General features: G+C 44.9%; 2 protein-coding genes across 6 annotated transcripts in view; one reads left to right on the top strand and one right to left on the bottom strand.

The window, feature by feature from the left end:
- LOC134565250 (glypican-4-like) overlaps nucleotides 1–20,442 on the bottom strand; it is a 127,656-nt gene that overhangs the window by 88,912 nt on the left and 18,302 nt on the right. Inside the window, exon 1 of one of the 4 annotated variants that reach the window (XM_063424760.1) lies at nucleotides 8,681–8,819. The exons of the other annotated variants lie outside the window; for them this stretch is intronic. The gene's annotated coding sequence lies outside the window, so the exon portion shown is untranslated. Of the gene's footprint in view, nucleotides 1–8,680; nucleotides 8,820–20,442 lie in introns of those variants that run through there. 4 annotated transcript variants of the gene reach the window in all.
- On the top strand, nucleotides 6,639–19,506 carry LOC134565252 (uncharacterized). Of its 2 annotated transcripts, XR_010083833.1 has the most exons (3): nucleotides 6,639–7,895; nucleotides 13,705–13,901; nucleotides 16,214–19,506. XR_010083833.1 is itself a non-coding variant. In XM_063424761.1 (2 exons), the coding sequence occupies exon 2, from the start codon at nucleotides 13,764–13,766 to the stop codon at nucleotides 15,084–15,086; it is 1,323 nt and encodes a 440-aa protein (XP_063280831.1). In that variant the 5' UTR covers nucleotides 6,639–7,895; nucleotides 13,705–13,763; the 3' UTR covers nucleotides 15,087–15,391. The 2 variants fall into 2 exon arrangements, 1 of the variants encoding a protein (XP_063280831.1); XM_063424761.1 differs by lacking the exon at nucleotides 16,214–19,506 and having other exon boundaries at nucleotides 13,705–15,391.

Here is a 20,442-nt window from a genome sequence, read left to right on the forward strand (position 1 = left end):
TTACTGATGCCTCAGGTACAAGGAACAGCAAATAGATGTGGCTAGGCGACAGTTACTTTTGTTGTGAGGTTTCTCATTTTTTTCCTCAAATTCCCCATTAAGAAGGCAAAATAAAGCCAAAAAACCCTGCTTGTTGGTATTTTTTTTTCCCTAAAGCTTTCAGCTATTTGCCAGAAAAAAACAGCCTTTGACCAAAACTGATTCCATCACAACCAATGTAATTTAAATTGCAATATTTTTCCTCCTTAACATTTTCTCCCTCCGCTTTTGGCCCCTCTCCCTCCGCATGCCCCAGACCCTCCACCAAGCACCTCCAGGGATGCTCACACCAGTGTAGGGTGGCACCACATGTGGGCAGGCAGGTAAAAGCAGAAATATGCTGCTGGCAACCATTTTCCAGTAATTTTTTTCTTTTCAAACACAGCTGATTCCAGTGTTAATGCACAAAAACACATTTCAGAGGCATACGTTAAGTTCTTGTGAGATGCACCCAGGCTCACCTATTTGTGCCAGCAGACTGATCATCCACTGGCAAGTCATAGATCTGGCAGTAGATGACCCTTGTGACTCTGAGAATCATGCTTTATGTAGAAAAATACCCTCAAAACAAAAGAAACTCAGAAGGATGTGTAGCAGGAACAGGATAACTTAGATCATAAGGCAGAGCTATCCACAGCTGGGCCTCAGACCAGGCCTCAGGCCAGGGCCTAGTAGGCCTAGTACGTTCAGCATACGTAGTACCAGATAAGGTTATCTGGTACTGGGAATGTGTTAAGGTAGGGGTGTTACTAGCATGGAACAGTTACTGGGAAGACACGGTGGCTACCTTAAACTGCAATAGCTTACATACTTCTGTATGTCCACTGCCTATCACAGTGCACCTGCTAACTGTAAACTATTCACTCTGTATAAAACCCGACATCTCGCGGAATAAAGGAGGAGTACGTGCTGCAAACCATACTGGTTGGTCTCACGTCGCTCTAGTCCCCGGTCTCACCAGAGCTCGGCTTCACCTGGAGCCCGAATTCAGAGACTGAGCCCTGGATCAATATTGAAATATAAGGCTTAAATGCTGAAAATATAAGGCTTAGATGCTGAAAATATAAGGCTTAGATGCTGTGAGAGATAAGGCTTAAATGCTGAAGACCTCGCTTGATTTAGGGGTGTGTGTACTGCTTGCGGACTACTATCCTGGATTTGTGGGGCAGGCTGGGGAGCGTCTGTCGATTGGATTGTTTAGAAGGGCAACAGTGCCATCTACTGTCAGCAGAGAGAAGGTAAGAGCAATAGACGCGGATGGATTCATTCATGGACCGGGACTTCTTGGCTGCTATGCAGCTTTTAGCGTCCATTGCCTCCCAGAGGGGCGATAAGAACTAATATGGAACAACTAGCCCTATGGGTTCAGAAAGAACGAAAGCCAAAGCTGCCATCGCTTCTTTTTAGTGAAGCAGGATGGAAGGAAAAAGGAAGATTAATATGGGACGCTGTACTTTTACCGGGAAAAAGAGCAAAGATACGTTCCGAGTTAAGCATAATTTGGGAAAAAGCAATAAATACCTTGCAAACATTCGCTGTAAAGAGCAAAGCCGTAATTTTAGCCGGAGAAAAACAGACTCCCTCTCCCTCTGTTTCCCTCTCCAAGATAAAGAAACAAAAGAAAACATCTAAGGTAGTGGCTAGGCGCTTCAGCAGAAATTCCATGCATTCCACGCATTCCGCGACTGAGAATGCAGCTCCGCTATGCCCCTCCCTTTGTTCGTCTCTGGCCAGCTGTGCAGGGAGAGGGCAGGAAATGCTCTCTCCAGCTCTCCGGCAGAATGAAGACAACCAGGAAGTGGCTCAGCTGCCAGACCCGGGAGGCGGTGCGAAAGACGAGAAGGCAGGCGGGGCCGAAGGCAGAACAAGGAGGGCACAAGTGATGCAGCAAGGAGGCGGATCTCAGGGAGGCAGCAGCGGAGCGACCGGCAGTGTTCCCGGCCGAGCCTTGTTTTTATCTGTCCCGCTCAAAAATATAATAAACAAGATGTCTACTAATGAGAATGCCAGTACACCATCAGCTCGATTAAAGGCTCCTACGCCCCTGCAGTCTGCCAATCAACTGCACTAGCCGACGGACTGGGCTCTGACATCTTCTTACCCCCCCCCTTCGCTGAGTGCAAAGCCTGTCAGTGCCGTCTTTGAAGACAAGCAAGCATCATAACTCGACCCTATGTCATGCTATTACCCAGGAAGCTTTCAGGATTGTTAAACAGAGATAGTGAAAACATGCAACACGTGGACATTGCAAGAAAACACCAGAAAAAGAAGGAAAAATAGTCATCTGTCCCTCTATTGTGAAAGAATCCATCATTGTGTGAGAAATGCAATGTGAAAAAGATACATCCTATCATGAAAAATATAAAAAAAGGAATAGAAATCAGTTTTTAGGTAGAGTTATTAACTCTGTGTAAGGATGAGTTGTTTCTACATTTTGATGCTGTTAAAATTGATTTATGTGTGATTTAATTTGAGTTTAAGGTAATTATTGTTAAACATATAATTTTAAGGTTTGTTTTTAAGATTTGGGCCCTGATAAGTTCAAGCTAAGTTTAAGCCTATATTTAAGTGTCAAGGAGTTTAATTAGTAATGAATTTTTAGTGAGTTACCACACATATAGAGTTTATAAGGTTAATGAGAGTTGTAGATTTTTGTTGAGACTTACTTATGTTAGATTTAAGAGTTAGTTGATTTAAAGAGTGCTTTATAATTTGTAAAAGGTATAGTTGTTTAACTTGTAAAGTTTAGTTAAGAAAAAAAAAAGAAAAAAGAAAAAAAAGAAAAAAAAAGAAAAAAGAAAGAAAAAATAGAAAAAAAAAAGAAAAAAGAAGAGAGAGAGAGAAAAAGGAAACTAGATTTAAAATTACATGGAAAATAGTTATTAGTGCCCTGCTAGCTACATTTGAGTAAGTGGTGCTGAGAGGGCTCTAGCTGACATCTCCAGCTGGAGTGGTCCCTTGCTTTACTGCTAGGTCTTCTAGTAGTTGTTTTTGAGAATGATTCTCAGAGCTGAACAAAGCCTCATCTCAGAACTCCCAGCGCTGTTGTCCTGCCTAGGGAGGTGGGTGCAGCTGGCAGAAGCCAGCCCCTGACACATCTGTTTGTGCAGAGAGGCTGTGCTACTGCTCTTGAGTTTGGTCTTCTGTGTTGGGGGAGAGAGATGAGGGAAGGCTGTCTTGCACATTAGCTTTTACTGCTTTGTCACTCCTGAGGTTGGGGAGTGAATGGCCTGAGAGAATCTGTTTTTATGACCCCTCCTTGGCAGGTTGAGGCAGTGACCAGTAGGTCATTTCTCAAGGAGTTTGTGCTGGCTTAGTCCCAGGAGAGCATGTCCTGTGCTGCAGCTATGGGGACGCACAGTAGTGTGCCTCAGGGGATGAGTTTCAGAGCCTGAGGGCTGTGGTGGTATGTTTTGTTCAGTGATGGCACTAGTGAGAGAGCTGAGAGCCGTGATGTCCCCATGCCTGACAGAATGGGACAAGGGTAAGGGACTTTAGCCAGTGGGACTTTTCAGTTAGTGTGAATTTTGAGGGGGTCAAGATAACTTATGATAGAGGTAACTTGAATTCGGGGCCATGATGGCCCAGCCTTCTGCTGAGCAAAGTCATGTGGCACAAATTCTCTCAGGCTGAGTGACCTTCTCCCAGGTTCTCCAAATAGCAAATCTTCCCAGCTTCGACCACAGCTAGTGAGTTGAGAATAATGTTTCCTGAAACAGCTAAGTAATCTACAGGCTGAAATTGTACTTGTAAAGTCCATGTTTGTCGTTTGTCAGCCGCATAAGAGCTTTTGGAAACATGACTCACGGCATTTTGTACTACCCAAAACTCAAGAGACAGTTGGCAGAGCCAGCAATCTTCCTGGGCAGGAGGATGCTTGTAACTAAAAAAAAAAAAAAAAAAAAAAAAAAAAAGAAAAAGGGAGAGGAAAAAAAAGAAGGAAACAGTTTTAACTGACATGATAATAACAGAACATTGATAAAGAAGATTTAAAACGATGCAAATTGCTAGATCCTTGATTGTATTGTTAGTTGTGAGTTGTCCTAGTGTATGAGAGTTTTAAAAGATAAGAGTTTTAAAATATAATTCAATGACATGTTAAGTATATAAATTAGTAGCATTTGTAAACTGATGTTCTAGTTAAGTTTTTATGTTGTGTTATTTGTCTATAGGGTTTTCTAACAAGTATTTGTCATTTTAAATGATTCTATTTATCTTTTTAGCCATCTAAATATTTCATAAATGTTGTTAACAGATATGGTTGTATTGTTAAGTGCAAGTCAGAATTTTTTCTTAAGTGTCATGTTAAATATATAGTTTGTCTCTTTTGTAATCAATCTTGTATGTTTTATGCAATGTTTTAGCATGTCCTTTTGAAGCTTCATTTGATTCTTTTAACTGTGTTACGCATTTCGCTTGAAATGAGATTTTGGGCTTGTTTTGGTACCTCTTGTTTGAGTCGAGACATTGCATTTCAGTTTGTTAAATCTTTAAGTGTTTTTCAGAAGGTCTTGGAGAGAGATACCTGAAGCAACATTGATGATTTTTCCATCAGGTGTTGATCCTGTGATTGCTCCAATTGGTACTCAACTGTTTTCGAGAAAAGTTCCAGACAGGACGAGTTCCCGAGTGATCTGACCAATTTTTCATCTTAAATTTTAAGTGTCTCTTTTATGTAATGATATTATGACAGTTTGTTGTATTTTAGGCATTCTGTGTTTATTGTTTTTAGAGATTGTTTTTAAAGAATATACTAAAAAACATCACTCCAACTTAAAGTTTGAGTTCTGGCCAAACTCTGATTTTAAATTGGACAGATGTTGTTTGTTAACGAAGCCCAGAGGTTTCTGCTCCAAAAACAATATGCAAGTTATCTTAACTTGACAACCTGATCCGATCAGAATGACAGCTGAATCAGCTTGGGGTGGAAACCTGTTATCTTGCCCGGGAAAGATATCAGGACTTTCACTAAAGAAAAGCGTTTCAGCAGTTTGCAGTCTCTGGGCTGATAGCAGAAATAGTTTGATAATCGCTTATCACTTTCATTAGTAAGCAAAATTCCTATTCTATTCCCTTGTCTCTGAGAATGCTAATTCGCATACCAGGTCTGTTTTAGTTTCTTTTCTGCAAGCTGTAGACTCAATGAGATACTAACGAAAGCTGAACCAGATGAGAAGACAGCAACACAGACGCATCATTGCAGCTGCGTTGATGGAAGTAACCCTGGCTACCCAGTGACAGCAGAGAAGTCTGCAGCTGTGATACATCATCAGGCAACGCAGAAGAAGAAGAGACAGCAGATGATTTGAAACTTTAATTTAGAACCTGTGTATGAATGAAGAGCAAGGACTGAATATAATGTGCTTTCATCTTTTGCTTTTAGCAGCTAGGATCTTAGGGTTTTTCTTGGGTAACTCAAGTAGTGCTTTGCTTATAATAGTGTATGTTAAGGCAGCCAACCGTGTCGCAGACCCAGTTTGGATAGCTCTAAAGAAAAAAGGGGGAATTTGTAGCAGGAACAGGATAACTTAGATCATAAGGCAGAGCTATCCACAGCTGGGCCTCAGACCAGGCCTCAGGCCAGGGCCTAGTAGGCCTAGTACGTTCAGCATACGTAGTACCAGATAAGGTTATCTGGTACTGGGAATGTGTTAAGGTAGGGGTGTTACTAGCATGGAACAGTTACTGGGAAGACACGGTGGCTACCTTAAACTGCAATAGCTTACATACTTCTGTATGTCCACTGCCTATCACAGTGCACCTGCTAACTGTAAACTATTCACTCTGTATAAAACCCGACATCTCGCGGAATAAAGGAGGAGTACGTGCTGCAAACCATACTGGTTGGTCTCACGTCGCTCTAGTCCCTGGTCTCACCAGAGCTCGGCTTCACGGATGTAAGACATTCATGGTTTTGTGGACACACTTGGTAAGACAGATCTCCTCAGCTGAGAGATGCACTACCATGGGAAGCCACTGTTGTCCTAGCTGGTGGCACTGGCACATTTCAAGGCAAGCACCACTGTCCCAAGGCACTGGAACTATGGCTGTGTGGTGAAACCCCCTGAACATTCCCCCTTTCCGATGTTATCAGCTATGCAGGGGCTCAACAGAAGTGAAGATTTCCTGCTTGCACAAGCAAAACCACACGTGCACCATGACACAAAGCAGAGCTATCATTTCCATTAGTTCCGCAGCAGTAAGAGCACTAAGGGCATGCAAACTGGCAGATGTGACCCAAGCAAAAATTTTTTAAGAAACCCCAAAACCTAAAGATGTTTTTAATTCCTCAAATAAGAAATAATGCTTGTGGAATTCAGTCACAATTTCCTGTTTTCAACTTAAAATTTAAAAATATCCCAGACTTTATACAAACAATAATCTAGTCTACAAATTGGATCACAAGAGAGATGTTAATTAACTTCCAGAGAGATTAATTCTCTATTGCAGGATCCAAAACAAGCCCTGCGGAACCTGCTGTAATTCTGAGACCAACTTTACACAGAAGAGAAGGGGGAAAAAAACCCCAAGAAACAAACAAACCCAAACAAAAACACAAGACCAACTGCAAACAACTATATTAAAGGGTGGTGTATTAATAAATACCCAAATACCTGGGAAGTAGCAGGGCAATGCTTTCCACTTAAAAGGACGCGGTCCTTCACCCTGCCTTGGGTAGTTTTGGGCAGGGAGAAGAGTAAGCTGGATGCAGGGGCTAAGCAAAGAGCCAGGACCAGCCAGGGCCACCCAAAAGTGTTAAGTGACATGGACAGGAGGACTGCTTTTACTCCCCTAGTTTTGATAGCAAAAGCTATGTGAGCTTCTTGTCCCACGCAGCTGCCAATGGCAGGGCTCTCTTCCCAACAGCACAGGCAGCCTGGACTTTGGACCAGAGCACCAAGTCCTTATCTCCTTCCTCATAGTGCCCTGCATGCCACCAGCCACCCACACTGCAGCACCCACTGATTCCAGGAATCCCACTCAGGGAGGGAGTAAAAGTGAGCCCAAGCTCTGCACCAAGGAAAAACACCCTATCTCCTCCATGTGCAAGAGTATTGCTTACTTGAGGTTTTAGGGGTCAGGACTTAGGATTTGTGGTAACTGGAAGTATAAACAAAAAGATGACAAGCTTTAAGGGTTCAGGTGTGGCAAAGTCCAGCTGTAATCTAACAGTTGGGAAACCAGGCACCTCTCCTGTCTCTGCATACCCCCAATGTCACCCAAGGCACCTCTGTACAGGACAGAAAACTGGGCTTTGGACTGCTTCCATCAGGAACAGCTAAAACCCTGTTACATTCCCCTATGGGAATGGTTTCTCCCCCCTCAGGGACCCCTAAAGCTTGTACCATGTAGTTTGACCCTTCCTTCCCTTTCTGACCCCATTGGCTGTGTCCCAAACTGCCCCTCCCTGGCTAGAGCTGAAAAAAGACCCTGTTCCTCTGTGCACGCTCTCTTTCCCTCTGGAGACCACCTGGAATATAAACATCTTGATCTGCAGCTGAGGGTCAGAGCCTCTTTTGGGTCCTTTTTCCTGTCTATCAAATATTCCTCCAAAGCCTTAGAAGGCCTGACCTAGCTTGGAACTTCAGAGGGGTTAAAAAGGAGGATTTATTTCAATTGGTACCCAACGTATATTTTTATTAATTTCTAGAAACCCACGTGTGAGCTGGAGACCCCCAAACAGGGTCTCAGAAGCTTTTGGGAAGATCAATTCCCCTACGGCATTTTTGGCAACATTCTGTAGCTATAAGTGTGTAGGGATAGAGCTCGTAGCTTGTGTTTTTGCCGAATCACGAGTGAGCTTAAGACAGGACCTTCGGTTGCTCCTGGCTCAGCACCACACTCCCACAGATCAGGTAAGTACCTCCGTTTGGCTGTTACCCCGGGAATAACCTCCAAACTGGGAGGGAGTAACTTCTTACCATCGGGACTGTGGCAGGCGGGAGGGCATTGGGACCCTGCAGCCAGAATCGTGGTTGTTTTTTTTCTTTTTTTTTCTGCCGGTCAGAGCCCGCCGGCCCTGGAGCCGCTCCGCCCCAGGGAGCCGTGTTTTTCGGGGAAACCCCAGCTCGGGCAGGTCCCCCACAAGCCAGGCAAGGCTGTGGGAACCCCGGTGCCACCGGAGCTGAAAAAAGCGGCGCAAAAAAGCGATCCCAGCCCCGATGTTTCCCTGCCTGTATTCTCTGTATCTAGGAGACACAGGACTGTAGAGCCAGATTATTGCATCCGGAGGGTGGATTTTGAACAAATAGCTTTCAGAAATATTGAAAAATGGGCGTTTGGTTATCTGTTCACCAAAAGAGTGTATTAAAACAGCTTCAAGATCTTTTAATTAATGTTAGAATTTCCAAAAGGCTGCAGAAAAAATTTGTTCGCTGGCTGGAAAATGAGTTGCCAGAAGCTGACCTCCTGCAGATAGATAGTGTATCATTTTGGGATAACGTTGGGGGTATACTCACAAAACAAGCGGGTCAAAATCATAAAGTAGCTTCTCTATTTATTCCCATATTTTTGCAAGCGTGTAAACAGCTTCTGGAGTTACAAAAAACCAGCTAGCCACAGAAAACCTCCCCATGTAACCCCCTCTCCGACCTTCCCTTATACCCTGGTTTATCATCCTCGCAGTACCCCTTTAACACACCAGGTTTTTCTCTGGCAGACTCCTCCAGGGGGGGGATGCCTCTCCAGGGCTCTGGCCATGCTGCAGATCCCCTGGAAGCCACACTCCACGTGCCGGACAATAATGGTGGCTGCCATGTGCCCAGTCCTTCTTCCCATAATCCCTTCTTGCCGCCGATCCCCGCCCCTACTCCATACCCCTTCCCCAATCCCTTTGTCCCTTCGGCAGCCCCGCCCCACGCCTCCTCTCCCTGCCTCCCTCCCGGCTGCAACGGCAGCAGTGAAGGGGGCAGGCCCGTCTCACCTTACACTCACAGTGGGGCGTGATTGCACAGCGGGGGTGGGCCATCCCCTCACAGCGGGGGGAGGGGAACAGCCTCTGCCACGGAGCCAGGACAGAGGGAGAGAGCCTCCTCTTCCCAACCCCCAAGGGACTGCAAACGCTGTACCTCCTATGTCCCCAGACACTGGGAGACCAGCAAAAATTTTAAGACCTTTGGCAAATGTAGATGAAAGCATTTTCTCTGTTGCTCCTATCACATATGTTGGTAGAAAGCATGGAACCAGGCAATACCAGCCACTTTCCTACCAGGATAAGAAAGAACTTTGCAAAATTCAACGTGAATTTGGCAGATCTAGTGCAATATTTAAAGGCATGTTTCGAGCCACATTTAATTCTAATGAAATGGTGCCCAGTGACATCAAAGACTTATTTAGATGTCTGTTATCTCCCTCAGAGTATGATCTATGGGATAGTATGTGGAAAAGAGTTTTAAGAACATTATTACATGAGATTCATCAAACCCCTAATGCAGCTAAAGACACTGAGGGACATGATATTACACTTGAACATCTGTGTGGTGAAGGTGCCTGGCATTGCCCAGAAAAACAAACTCGAGTGTTATCCAAGCCAATTTTACTTAGGATTAGTGTTGTTGCAGAGAAAATGTTTTATCAGCTACCAACAACGGAAGGGAAGGGCAGCTATGTCAATATTAAACAATTTGCTACAGAGAATTTCTTGCAGTTTGTTGATCATCTGAGGACACAGGTGGAACAACAAGTACAAGACCCTGTGGTGCAGGCAGAACTGATTAAGGAGATGGCTCAAAGGAATGCTAACGAGACCTGTCGTAGAATTATTCTTAGCCATCCCCTAGAACCTCCACCTAATCTGTCCCAGATGATAGAGGCTTGTTCAAGAAGGGTGGAAATGTTCTGCACAGCTGAAAGAAATCCAGGACCTGCACACCCACAGCCTACAGCATCTGCGGTACCAAACCCAAACAGGCAATCAATATCAACAGACCAGCTGAAACGCATCATCTGCCTCCACTGCAAGAAACCAGGACACTTTGCCAGAACCTGCCCTCAGACCCAGAAGCAGAAGAAGTTCAACAAAGAAAAAAACTGAATTTACAGCACGTACCCGCTGGTGATACTACAACGCACAAAGATATAAATATAGCGAGACTCACATTGGCAAAAGCCTCTCTCTTAAAAAGAAAGGGGGAGGGCGGGTCACACAGTGTGGGAGTGCAGAAAAATGTAAATGTAAATGTTCAACTAACAAGGTTTGGCAGCCACTAGGCTGATTCAGGCTTGTGACTAACAAAGGTTTTCATTTGAGATCTACTGAGTGGATGATCATAACAGTGGACCTGTCAAACATCTCACAGGACCTGACGCTTTATCACATGGGATTGGACAGCGAGTATTTTGTTATTGGGGACACAGCGCACACATCCTTGGAAATTGAGATAGCTCCCATGACCATTAAGGGAAAGATAATAGGCCTCATGTTGTTGGCACACTGCATGCACCCACCCTTTTATCTAGTAGAGGGGCAAATTCTTGCCCAAGCCATTCCGGTTCCAGCAGAGATCACAGCAGAAGGAAAATCACCAGAGGTCTACTGGGCAGAAGTGGTGGGAGAACCTAAACCCTCTATGGCATGCAACATTGCTTGTGGGTCAGAGCGCCTCCTAGTGGCAGGAGTTTTAGACACAGGCGCGCACATTACCATAGTCCCGCAAAGCATGTGGCCATCAAACTGGGAATTACAGCCTGTGGCTGGCAAACTTCAGAGCATAGGAGGAATCACATTGGCAAGGATTTCAAAAAACGTCGTGCAAATTGAGGGACCTGACGGAAAGGTGGTGAATGTCCATCCATTCGTAGCAGATTATAAGGCCCCACTGTGGGGGAGGGACACCATGTCCCAGTGGGGAGTCCAATTGGTCATTCCTAAAACACCCCAGGATTTTTGCAAATAGCCACTGTGGAGTGCCCTACCCAAAAGTTAAAGAGATTGGAAAACACCCCAAGATGGGTAGCAGAGTGGCCTTTGAGTAAAGAAAAACTCAAGGCGCTTGAGGAGCTTGTGGAAGAACAATTGGCTCAGGGACACATTGTGGAGAATACAAGCCCCTGGCATTTCCCGATCTTTGTAATAAAGAAACCGGGGAAGGACAAGTGGAGGTTGCTCCATGATCTACGAGAAATTAATAAAATTGTAGAAGACATGGGACCTCTCCAACCAGGGATGCCCACTCCAGCAACGCTCCCCTGAGATTGGCAATTGGCTGTCTTAGACATCAAGGACTGTTTCTTCCAAATTCCACTGCACCCTGAAGATGCCCCACGGTTTGCATTCTCAGTTCCCACTGTTAATAGACAAGCCCCAATGAAGCGTTATCACTGGAGGGTATTGCCCCAGGGTCTCAAATTGAGTCCTTTCATATGCCAACAATATGTAGCCTCATTACTGTCTCCAATACGCGCCAAGAGAAAAGAAGCCATCATCCTTCACTACATGGATGATGTGCTAGTGTGTGCCCCCAATGACTCTATACTCCAACACACGCTTGACCTAGTGGTTAAAGTTTTAACCTCTGCTGGATTTCAATTACAGGAGGACAAGGTTCAAAAGATGCCACCTTGGAAGTACCTGGGTTTGCAAATCACTGCAAGGACTGTTGTTCTGCAGAGCCTAGAAATTGGTTGCAATCCAAAAACTCTAGCAGATCTCCACTCCCTGTGTGGGTTTTTGAATTGGGTAAGACCCTGGCTAGGCCTCACAAATCAAGATCTAGAACCCCTCTTCAATTTATTGAAGGGGGAGTAGGACCTGATGTCTCCCAGGGAGCTGACCCCAGAGGCAAAGACAGCAATCGAAAAGGTACAAAAAGCCTTGTCAGAGAGGCAGGATCATCGGTGTGAGCCAAACGCGCCTTTCCATTTCATTGTTCTAGGAAAGCTGCCACATCTGCATGGTTTGATTTTTCAATGGATCGAGGAGCAGAGAGATTCACTCTTGATCATAGAGTGGGTCTTCCTCTCTCACCAAAGATCCAAGACCATCACAGAGCCACAGGAGTTGATAGCTCAGCTGATTCGGAAGGCCAGGGTAAGATTGTGTGAATTGGCAGGTTGTGACATTGCATGTATTCACCTTCCAGTCAGACTTTCTGAGGAGGGAAAGAACTCTCCTGAGAGATTGACCAAAGAGATGTTTGAGCATTTGCTGCAGAGTAATGCCAGTCTCCAGTTATCTCTGGACAGCTACAGGGGACAAGTATCAGTCCATGCCCTGTCCCACAAGGTATTGAATGAGGAATTCCACCTCATTCCTCATGAGAAGAGGAGTCGGAGACCACTCAAAGCTCTCACAGTCTTCACAGATGCATTTGGGGCTTCCAACAAGTTGGTGATTACGTGGAGGAACCCATGGACTCAGCATTGTGAAGCTGATGTTGAGTTTGTGGAGGGATCCCCCCAAGTGGCTGAACTGGCCACAGTGGTAAGAGCTTTTGAAAAGTTCTCAGAACCAATCAATTTGGTAACCGACTCTGCATATGTGGCGGGAGTAGTGTCCAGAGCAGGCTGTGCTCAAAGAAAGAGAGTATGAACATCTCTTCAGGTTGCTTTCAAAGCTAATTTATTTGGTTTCTCATCGAGAGCATCCATTTTATGTGATGCATGTGAGGTCACACACTGATTTGCCAGGTGAGATCGCAGAGGGGAATCGCCAGGCAGACTCCCTTGCTGCACCAGTTGAAAAGGCACATCTCCCTGATGTCTTCCAACAGGCAAAACTGAGTCACCAACACTACCATCAAAATGTGCTGGCTCTGATCCGACAATTCCAGCTAACACGGAGCCAGGCTCGAGCCATCGTGGGTACCTGTCCAAAGTGCCAGCTACAGGCCATGCCATCGATGGGCATGGGGGTTAACCCCAGGGGCCTGGGCAGCTGTGAAGTGTGGCAGACAGACATCACACACATTCCTAGTTTTGGTCACCTCAAATATGTTCATGTGAGCATTGACACATTCGGGTTCAGTGTATGCCTCTGCCCATGCAGGAGAAAAGTCTGTACATGCCAAGCAGCACCTGGTGCAAGCTTTTGCAGTGTTGGGGATTCCAAAAACAATCAAAACTGATAACGGGCCAGCGTATGTGTCCAAGGAGTTCCTAGAATTTGTCCAGCAGTGGGGAGTGGAACATAAAACTGGCATCCCCCACTCCCCTACAGGTCAAGCTGTGATTGAACGTGCACACCAGACGCTCAAGCAGGTTTTGGCTAGACAGAGCACCTCCGCTGCATGGATGTCTCCACAGCAGAAGTTCTGCAAAGCCATGTTTATCATCAATTTTCTGAATTGTTCATTTGAAAACATGAGTCCACCTGTGGTACGTCATTTTAACAGTGGCAATCAGTTCAAGTTGTCTCAGTGTCCACTGGTTTTGATTAGGGATCCTGAAACTTGGGAAACCAAAGGTCCCTATGAGCTCGTGACCTGGGGTCGTGGCTATGCATGTGTGGCTACTCCCTCAGGCCCTCGGTGGATTCCCCAGAAATGGGTCAAACCTTTTGTCCCCAAAAATCCAGCTCCAGCAGAAGGGGATAAGAAACAAGTAGCCGATGCTTCAAAGAGAAGACGCCGCCGGATGGAAGAAAAATAATCTTCCTAGGTGTGGATTCCTTCTGGCAGAAACAGAAACTTTTAACATGTTTTAAAAATGTTTGTTTTTCCCTTCTAGAGAAAACCTACCTCCCACTCAGCCCTGTGAAGAACCCCATCCAAGTTGTCATCCTGCTAATGCTGAACAGTCTGGCAGCTGCATGGATCATCCCTCAGCCGCGTCAGAACGTCTGGGTAACCCTGGCACAGACACTTCAGCAAGAAAACATATGTTTGTCCACTGCAGCAGCTAAGAACCCTATGTCCACCTGTCTGGTAGGAATTCCTTTGCAGGCTGGAGAATTTCCAGCAGGTTTGGACAAATACAGGTCCAATGAAATTCCAGAGTCACACACCCCACAACCACACAAGGAACATCAAAAGCAAGCTGTGTTTGCCATGAACCCCTTAGAGGAATGGGTGCGGAGTTTGCCCAAGGTAGCTCAGGAACCCCAAGAGTTAGAACTATTGGGTTCCTCCCCTGCAACATACTGCATACATTTTTCTGTCCTCCCAAAACCTTCTAGCACTGACGAGTACCACCTCATAAGACAATTCTGGGGGGAGTTTATTCCTAAAAGGTGGTGTCATAATATAAGCCACATTGCAGCAGACAACCCAACTCACTCTAGAACCAAAAGCCTCCCTAGGGGATTGTTCTTGGTTTGTGGGGATCGGGCATGGGCAGGAATTCCATCCCAGCTTTTAGGAGGGCCATGTACCATAGGGCGATTGTCCGTATTGACACCCAACCAAACTTTAATTGGTGAATGGACGCACAAAAACAAATCAGCAAACAAAATTCAAAAGAGGAGTGCTGATAATCTGGACCCAAATTGTAATTCAGAAATTTTTCATTGGGCAAAGTCAAAAAGGGTTGCTGTGTCCCTGTTCCTTCCGTGGGTAGCAGCAGCCAAAGCTCTAGGTGAATTGGGCCATCTAGAGTGCTGGGTGGTCAAACAGGCAAACTTAACATCCATCGCCATCAGTTCTCTCCTAGAAGACGAGGAAATTACCAGAGAGGCTACCATCCAAAACCGCGCTGCTATAGATTTTCTCCTGTTATTACATGCACATGAATGCCAGGAATTTGAAGGACTCTGTTGCATGAATCTGTCCTCAAAAGCTCCAAACATCCATGCTGCCCTCCGAAGCATAAACAACATGATCAGACAAGTGAAGCAAGAATCTGAAGATTGGGTCAAGGAACTGTTCAAGGGCTGGGGATTCACGGGGTGGTGGACTTCTATAGTTAAAACAATTTTGCTACTTTTTGTTATTCTTTTCCTTGTAACAATAGCATTAGGGATCCTACGCTGTTTGATTTTCAAGGTTATTAACAGCCTCCTACCTTCTACCTCAGAAGTCAACCACATAGAGTTGGCAAACCTAAAGCGGTCTGATTTCCCTACCAATCATAAGTGGTGGGAAAACCCACACTGTGTCTCAAAATTACCTTGATGGTTTTTCTTGGTATCTTTTTAAACAAAAAAAGGAGGAAATGTTACATTCCCCTGCAGAAATGGTTTCTCCCCCCTCAGGGACCCCTAAAGCTTGTACCATGTAGTTTGACCCTTCCTTCCCTTTCTGACCCCATTGGCTGTGTCCCAAACTGCCCCTCCCTGGCTAGAGCTGAGAAAAGTCCCTGTTCCTCTGTGCACGCCTTCTTTCCCTCTGGAAACCACCTGGAATAAACATCTTGATCTGCAGCTGAGGGTCAGAGCCTCTTTTGGGTCCTCTTTCCTGTATATGAAATATTCCTCCAAAGCGTTAGAAGGCCTGACCTAGCTTGGAACTTCGGAGGGGTTAAAAAGGAGGATTTATTTCAAAACCCAAGGCCCAAGGAAGAACGAGTTCGCTTGGGAAACTTGTCCATCCACACCTGCTGAGAATCACAGGCCCCTGGTGCACCCAGACCCTGTCCAGCAGACCCCACTCTGATCCCCTCCCTTGACACAAGGCAAATAAACAGGGGTTTGTCCGGAGGGTCCTACAACCTTGAAGGGTATAATCTCTCCATTCTCTAGCTGGGACGCTTGCAAACTTCACTTTCTTCCAGGCAAGGACAGATCTTCCCCAAAGCGCAGAAATACAATGGGAATAACTCTTTGGTCTGGCTGCCCTCTAGTACCACTTGATTGTTGGTTGGCTCCAGACAGCATTTCATACACTCTAGCTTGCTGAGGACCAACCCTGAGGGCTTTTGCTTCTTAAATCCCCCCTTATTCAAGCTCAGAGATACCCATGGCCTTTCTGCAAGACCTGATAACCAGTCTGACCTACGAGGGGAGGCAGAGTCCTCTAAACACCTCCAACACATTCACACCATTGCTCAAAACAAACTCATTGGCACCCAAAGTCCTTCAGCAAGAGCCTCCTGCCAGCCCCAGGATGAGCAGTCAGGGGACATCAGCTCCCTGCACAGAGCAACACTTGTGCAAAGCCAGCAAAAACAGAGCCGGGGCATGGCCAGAAGCAGCCATTTGGAGCACGCTTCCCCCCAGCTAAAGAAATACTTGCTCTAACAGCCTTGAAGTCTTTAAGGGAGAACTAAACTTTTTTAATTTCTTTTCCATTTCTCCACACAGCAACTAAACCAACCAAAACCTACCTGAACCCTCCACGAACAAGGCCCTAACTACCAGATCTTTCCCCTGGCAGAAGAGTTGCTTCTCGCACGCACGGCCACATCCTGCCACTCCTGATAAGACAATTAGCCTTAATCCTGTTACTATATCCTCTGTGCACTGGAACACGGCCCAGCCGGCCTCCTCCAGCCTCCTCCGCAGCAGTGACGGTGACTCCACGGTGCCTCCTGGCTCCTGACCCTGGAGCTGTGCAGGTCCCAAGGGCTGCAATGCTCTTGGACTAAGCTATCTCCACTGATTAGTTCTTATTCAGGAAGGCAGACATGAACAAAGGGTATAGATGAAAAGAGAAACGGGGAGGGCAGGGGTTTAAATAGGAGAAAAAACAAAGATTTTCTTCAAGGAAAGGATCCCCTTGGCTGCTTTAGGAGGAAACTCTGAAAACCTGGTCCAAAAGCAACGTTTGAAGTCTAGCTACTTTCATATTTATAACGTTTGAGTCACTCCAGAAAATCTACGCCAAAGCAGACTGAGTTGGACTACTACAGCCATTTATTTTGGAATTTTATCCAAGCCTTGGTTAAAGATAAACAATGTGCCTGGATATGAAAGAACATCAAAGCCAGGCTACCAGAGCAGCAGGGAGCTTCCACCCACTTTGACAGCACCAAGGCATGAGATGGTATCAGTACAACCCAAAATATACTTATTCCTTCCTGCAGAGGCAATGGAAGGCCTGGGAAGTTCTTGTTTGTCCTTGGGAGGCATTTTTGCCATGTTAATGTTATGCAAAGATTCAGCTTAGAAATCTCAGGCACAATCAAGGCATTTAGACCCGACTCGCTAATGGCCAACAGTTAATAGGCTGGAGCTGCAATTCCTCTCTCGGGGACTTGAGGGTGTTTAAGCCAAATCCATTATATATATATTACAGCTGCACTGTTGATCTGTTACTGAAGAAAGGAAGCACCTCTCCATCCAAAACACTCTGAAAAACAAAAGTAAACCCAGACTTTTTCAGGTCTCCACTGATTTCCAAAGCAAATAAGTCCATCAGTCTTCCTAAACCTGTTTCCTAAACTTGGGAAAGAAGTGATCAGCAGCACATCTTAGGACTAAGTACATGCCCAAGGAAAATTCTCCATGAACCAAAAGTTTAACAGAATATAATTACCTCTAAAGCAGCACCTGAATGTCACAGTTACAAATCAGTCTTTGGAGCTTGCAACTCTCCTTTCAATTCAAAGTTTAAGGCAACATCAACACACCAAAACCCAGGGTCTTTCTTGTGAAAAACTGATCTGCAAACACATGGTCAACATATTGCCAAATTGGACACCTCAAAAGAGTGACAATGGGAACTTTTGGGACTTCAAATAAACAAATCTGAACTAATCAATCTGGAAAGTCTGTTTTCTATTTGTGACTTTGGGTTTGCTGTTTTATGTTTCTTTCTTTGTCTTAGCTGTTTGTTTGCTTTCAATTATGCAGGCCCCTCATCCTAACCTCTGAATCTCCCAGTGCCGTGTTAGCCGGGAGGCAAGCAGCAAGACATTGTAGTCATGGATTATCAAATGTGAATTAGAGGATGAGCCAGAAGAGGCTCCTTCTCCAAAGGCTATTGGTTTTGCTCTCAAATCAACTTTTTTTTGGTGCATCCCCTCCACGACAAGGGTATAGCACCAATAGTTGTTCCTTCCTCTGGAGTGGGGACTATTTGCTGTTTCACAGGTCATCAGGAGGTAGCAAGCAAAGTTTACCAGATGTGGCTTTTATCACCTCAAGTGGAACTATTTTCTTTACAGGAACCCTGGTTTTTAAGGTTTTATCAGATCACTGCGATTACAAAAGCCTCATTTACATGCTCAAAAGCTCCTATAAAACCTGTAGTTCAAGGTTTATTTGTTCTAGGTGGTTTTCAACTTGGAGGAATGACTTGCAGACACAAGTAATTTGTCCTATAAGCTTTGACTGACCAGTTGCAAAGTACACTTAAACTGCACCTGCCTCCTGAGAAAAATTCCATCAACTCACTAACCAAAAGCTGTTCTTTTAGGAATATTTTTTAAAAGAGAGAAAAGAAGTGAGGAAAAGGGCTTGCAGCAAAAAGGAAGTTTCAATTACTTTGTGAAATCAGGCAGAAAAATTAAGATCCAAGCAAACTTTATGAGCTCTGACAAGCAAATGCTGATGCCTTTGTTTCCTATGTGCACAAAACTTTTACTAAGGAGGGGTGTGTGTGGTTTTGGGTTTGATTTTTCTTCTTTTTAAGCCACAGAAATATGCTTTTTTTTTTTTTTACAACATGCTTTGCTACAACTGGGTTTTGTAACTATATTCAAACGAGGGAACTGGCACAGAGCTATCACAAAGCAGCTGATCCTTCTCTAAGCATCCACCAACATTTCCATGTGTCAATAGTACTTCACAACTACATTTATCTATGTAAGAAACCACATTAATAAGCCCTTCTGCCTGCCTGCAGAGCATGCCAAGCAGAGTAACAATGCAGATAACATAAGAACTTAGAGCAGGTTAAGAGACTCCAGAAAGAAAATACACAAAAGGCCAGATTTTTCAAATTACTTTGGCACCCACACATTTTTCAAGGCAGTTTGGCTCCTATTAAGTGTGAAAAACGTGAGATGATTAATTCATGTTCTTATGGTAAATTGGAAAATTATAAAGCTGTATAAATTTATATCAGGTAAAAGTCTATGTTTTAGGAGGTTTCTCCATTCAGAAGGGAACAAAAGACTTTGCAGCTTTCTCAAGTATTGGGAGGGGACCTGTTGAGATGAGCCGGTATCAGCAACTCACACCTTGGGAGCCACCTTCACAGACTATCAAGCAATATCACCCATATCTCGAACATTCATCAACTATAAGGATCCATAGAAACTGAACATTAACACATGGACTTGGGAGGGGAGCTCTTTTCAATCCGACCGGAGATGGATTTGGGTTTGAATAGCAACCAAGAAACAAAGGGAAATATTGCCAGAGGCAGAATAAAGAGTATAAAAACCAAGCCTCGAACATGGCAAATTCGTGTACCCAGCTAGAGACACAGACGGCCAGGGTCTATGTCTATGGGTCACCCTTGGCTCTCTTTTTCCCGGGAGAAACTCTGTCAAGTAAGTGTTGCTGTTTGTGGGGGTTTTTTTTATTGCTTAAAATTCTGTAATTTGATTCCAAATTTTGTGATTTGAATTTTTAATAAACGAAATTATTGAATTTGGTAATAAATTGTCCTGGCATTTATAACATTAAGCATTTCATATTCAGTTTGTAGTCTGCAGTCTGGTGGGCAACTGGAGGGGTCTGTGGGAGCACAGCAGTACTCTGAAGGTTGCAATATGGGGAGCTGTGGTCCCCTGAAAACTGAGTTTTTAGAGGACTCACAAACTGCCCACTGCCCCACTCAAGCCCTACACTGCTCCTGCTGAACAAACAATCTCCTCTGCAAAAACCCCCCACTGGCTCCCAGGCCCCTGAAAGCGGGTGGGCTGCAAGCTGGTGGAGCAGTTATTTCCACCACCTCAAGGACCAGAAAGTCTCATTTGCTTAGAAAATAAAATTCAGTCCAAGAGCAGGTCCTGGGCAGACATAAATGAGACTTCAGTTCTAAGTGGAAAGTTTTCCACAAGACATTTTCATAGCAACACAGAGACTGTTTTGGCACCAGAGGAAAGGCAGAGCACTTGTGCTACTCTACAATTCCAGCTCCCTGGTTGTCCCCTCAGTTTAGCTAAGCGCAGGATTGTTGCCGGAGATCAGCCAGAGTCAAGACAGCACTCAATATGAGTTAGAAATCTTGCTCGTTTATTCAGCTATTTGGCACACATTTATACTGTGCTAAGCATATCATGCACCTAACTCTGAACATCATTGGTTAAACCATAGTGTTCACACGTCCTTGCAGTATACATAATTGGCTTAGAAGCTCTGTCCACGTGGCTGGATGTTGTGAGCCTTCTCCAGCTTATGGTCAGAGCATCCTGTCTAGCATCCTGTTATGGTTATTGCTCCAAACTTTACTTCATCCTTATCCCATCTAAAGAACAGTTCAAGGACGTTTCAGCTTCTAATCATCCTTTAGGCTAAAAGCAGGCTTGTGCACATGTCCCTGCTTTTACAGCCATGCATCCACACAGGATGACCTTCTCAGCCCAGACACGGGCAGTGCCTCTTCCACAATGAGCCAGTTTAGGGGCAAATATTCTAGC

The sequence above is a fragment of the Prinia subflava genome (genome assembly GCF_021018805.1).
Source record: "Prinia subflava isolate CZ2003 ecotype Zambia chromosome W unlocalized genomic scaffold, Cam_Psub_1.2 scaffold_43_NEW, whole genome shotgun sequence".
Taxonomy (NCBI): Eukaryota; Metazoa; Chordata; class Aves; order Passeriformes; family Cisticolidae; genus Prinia; species Prinia subflava.

Coding starts and splice junctions, on each gene's coding strand:
- LOC134565252 (XM_063424761.1), top strand. CDS start 13,764: ATGCTGAACAGTCTGGCAGCTGCATGGATCATCCCTCAGCCGCGTCAG.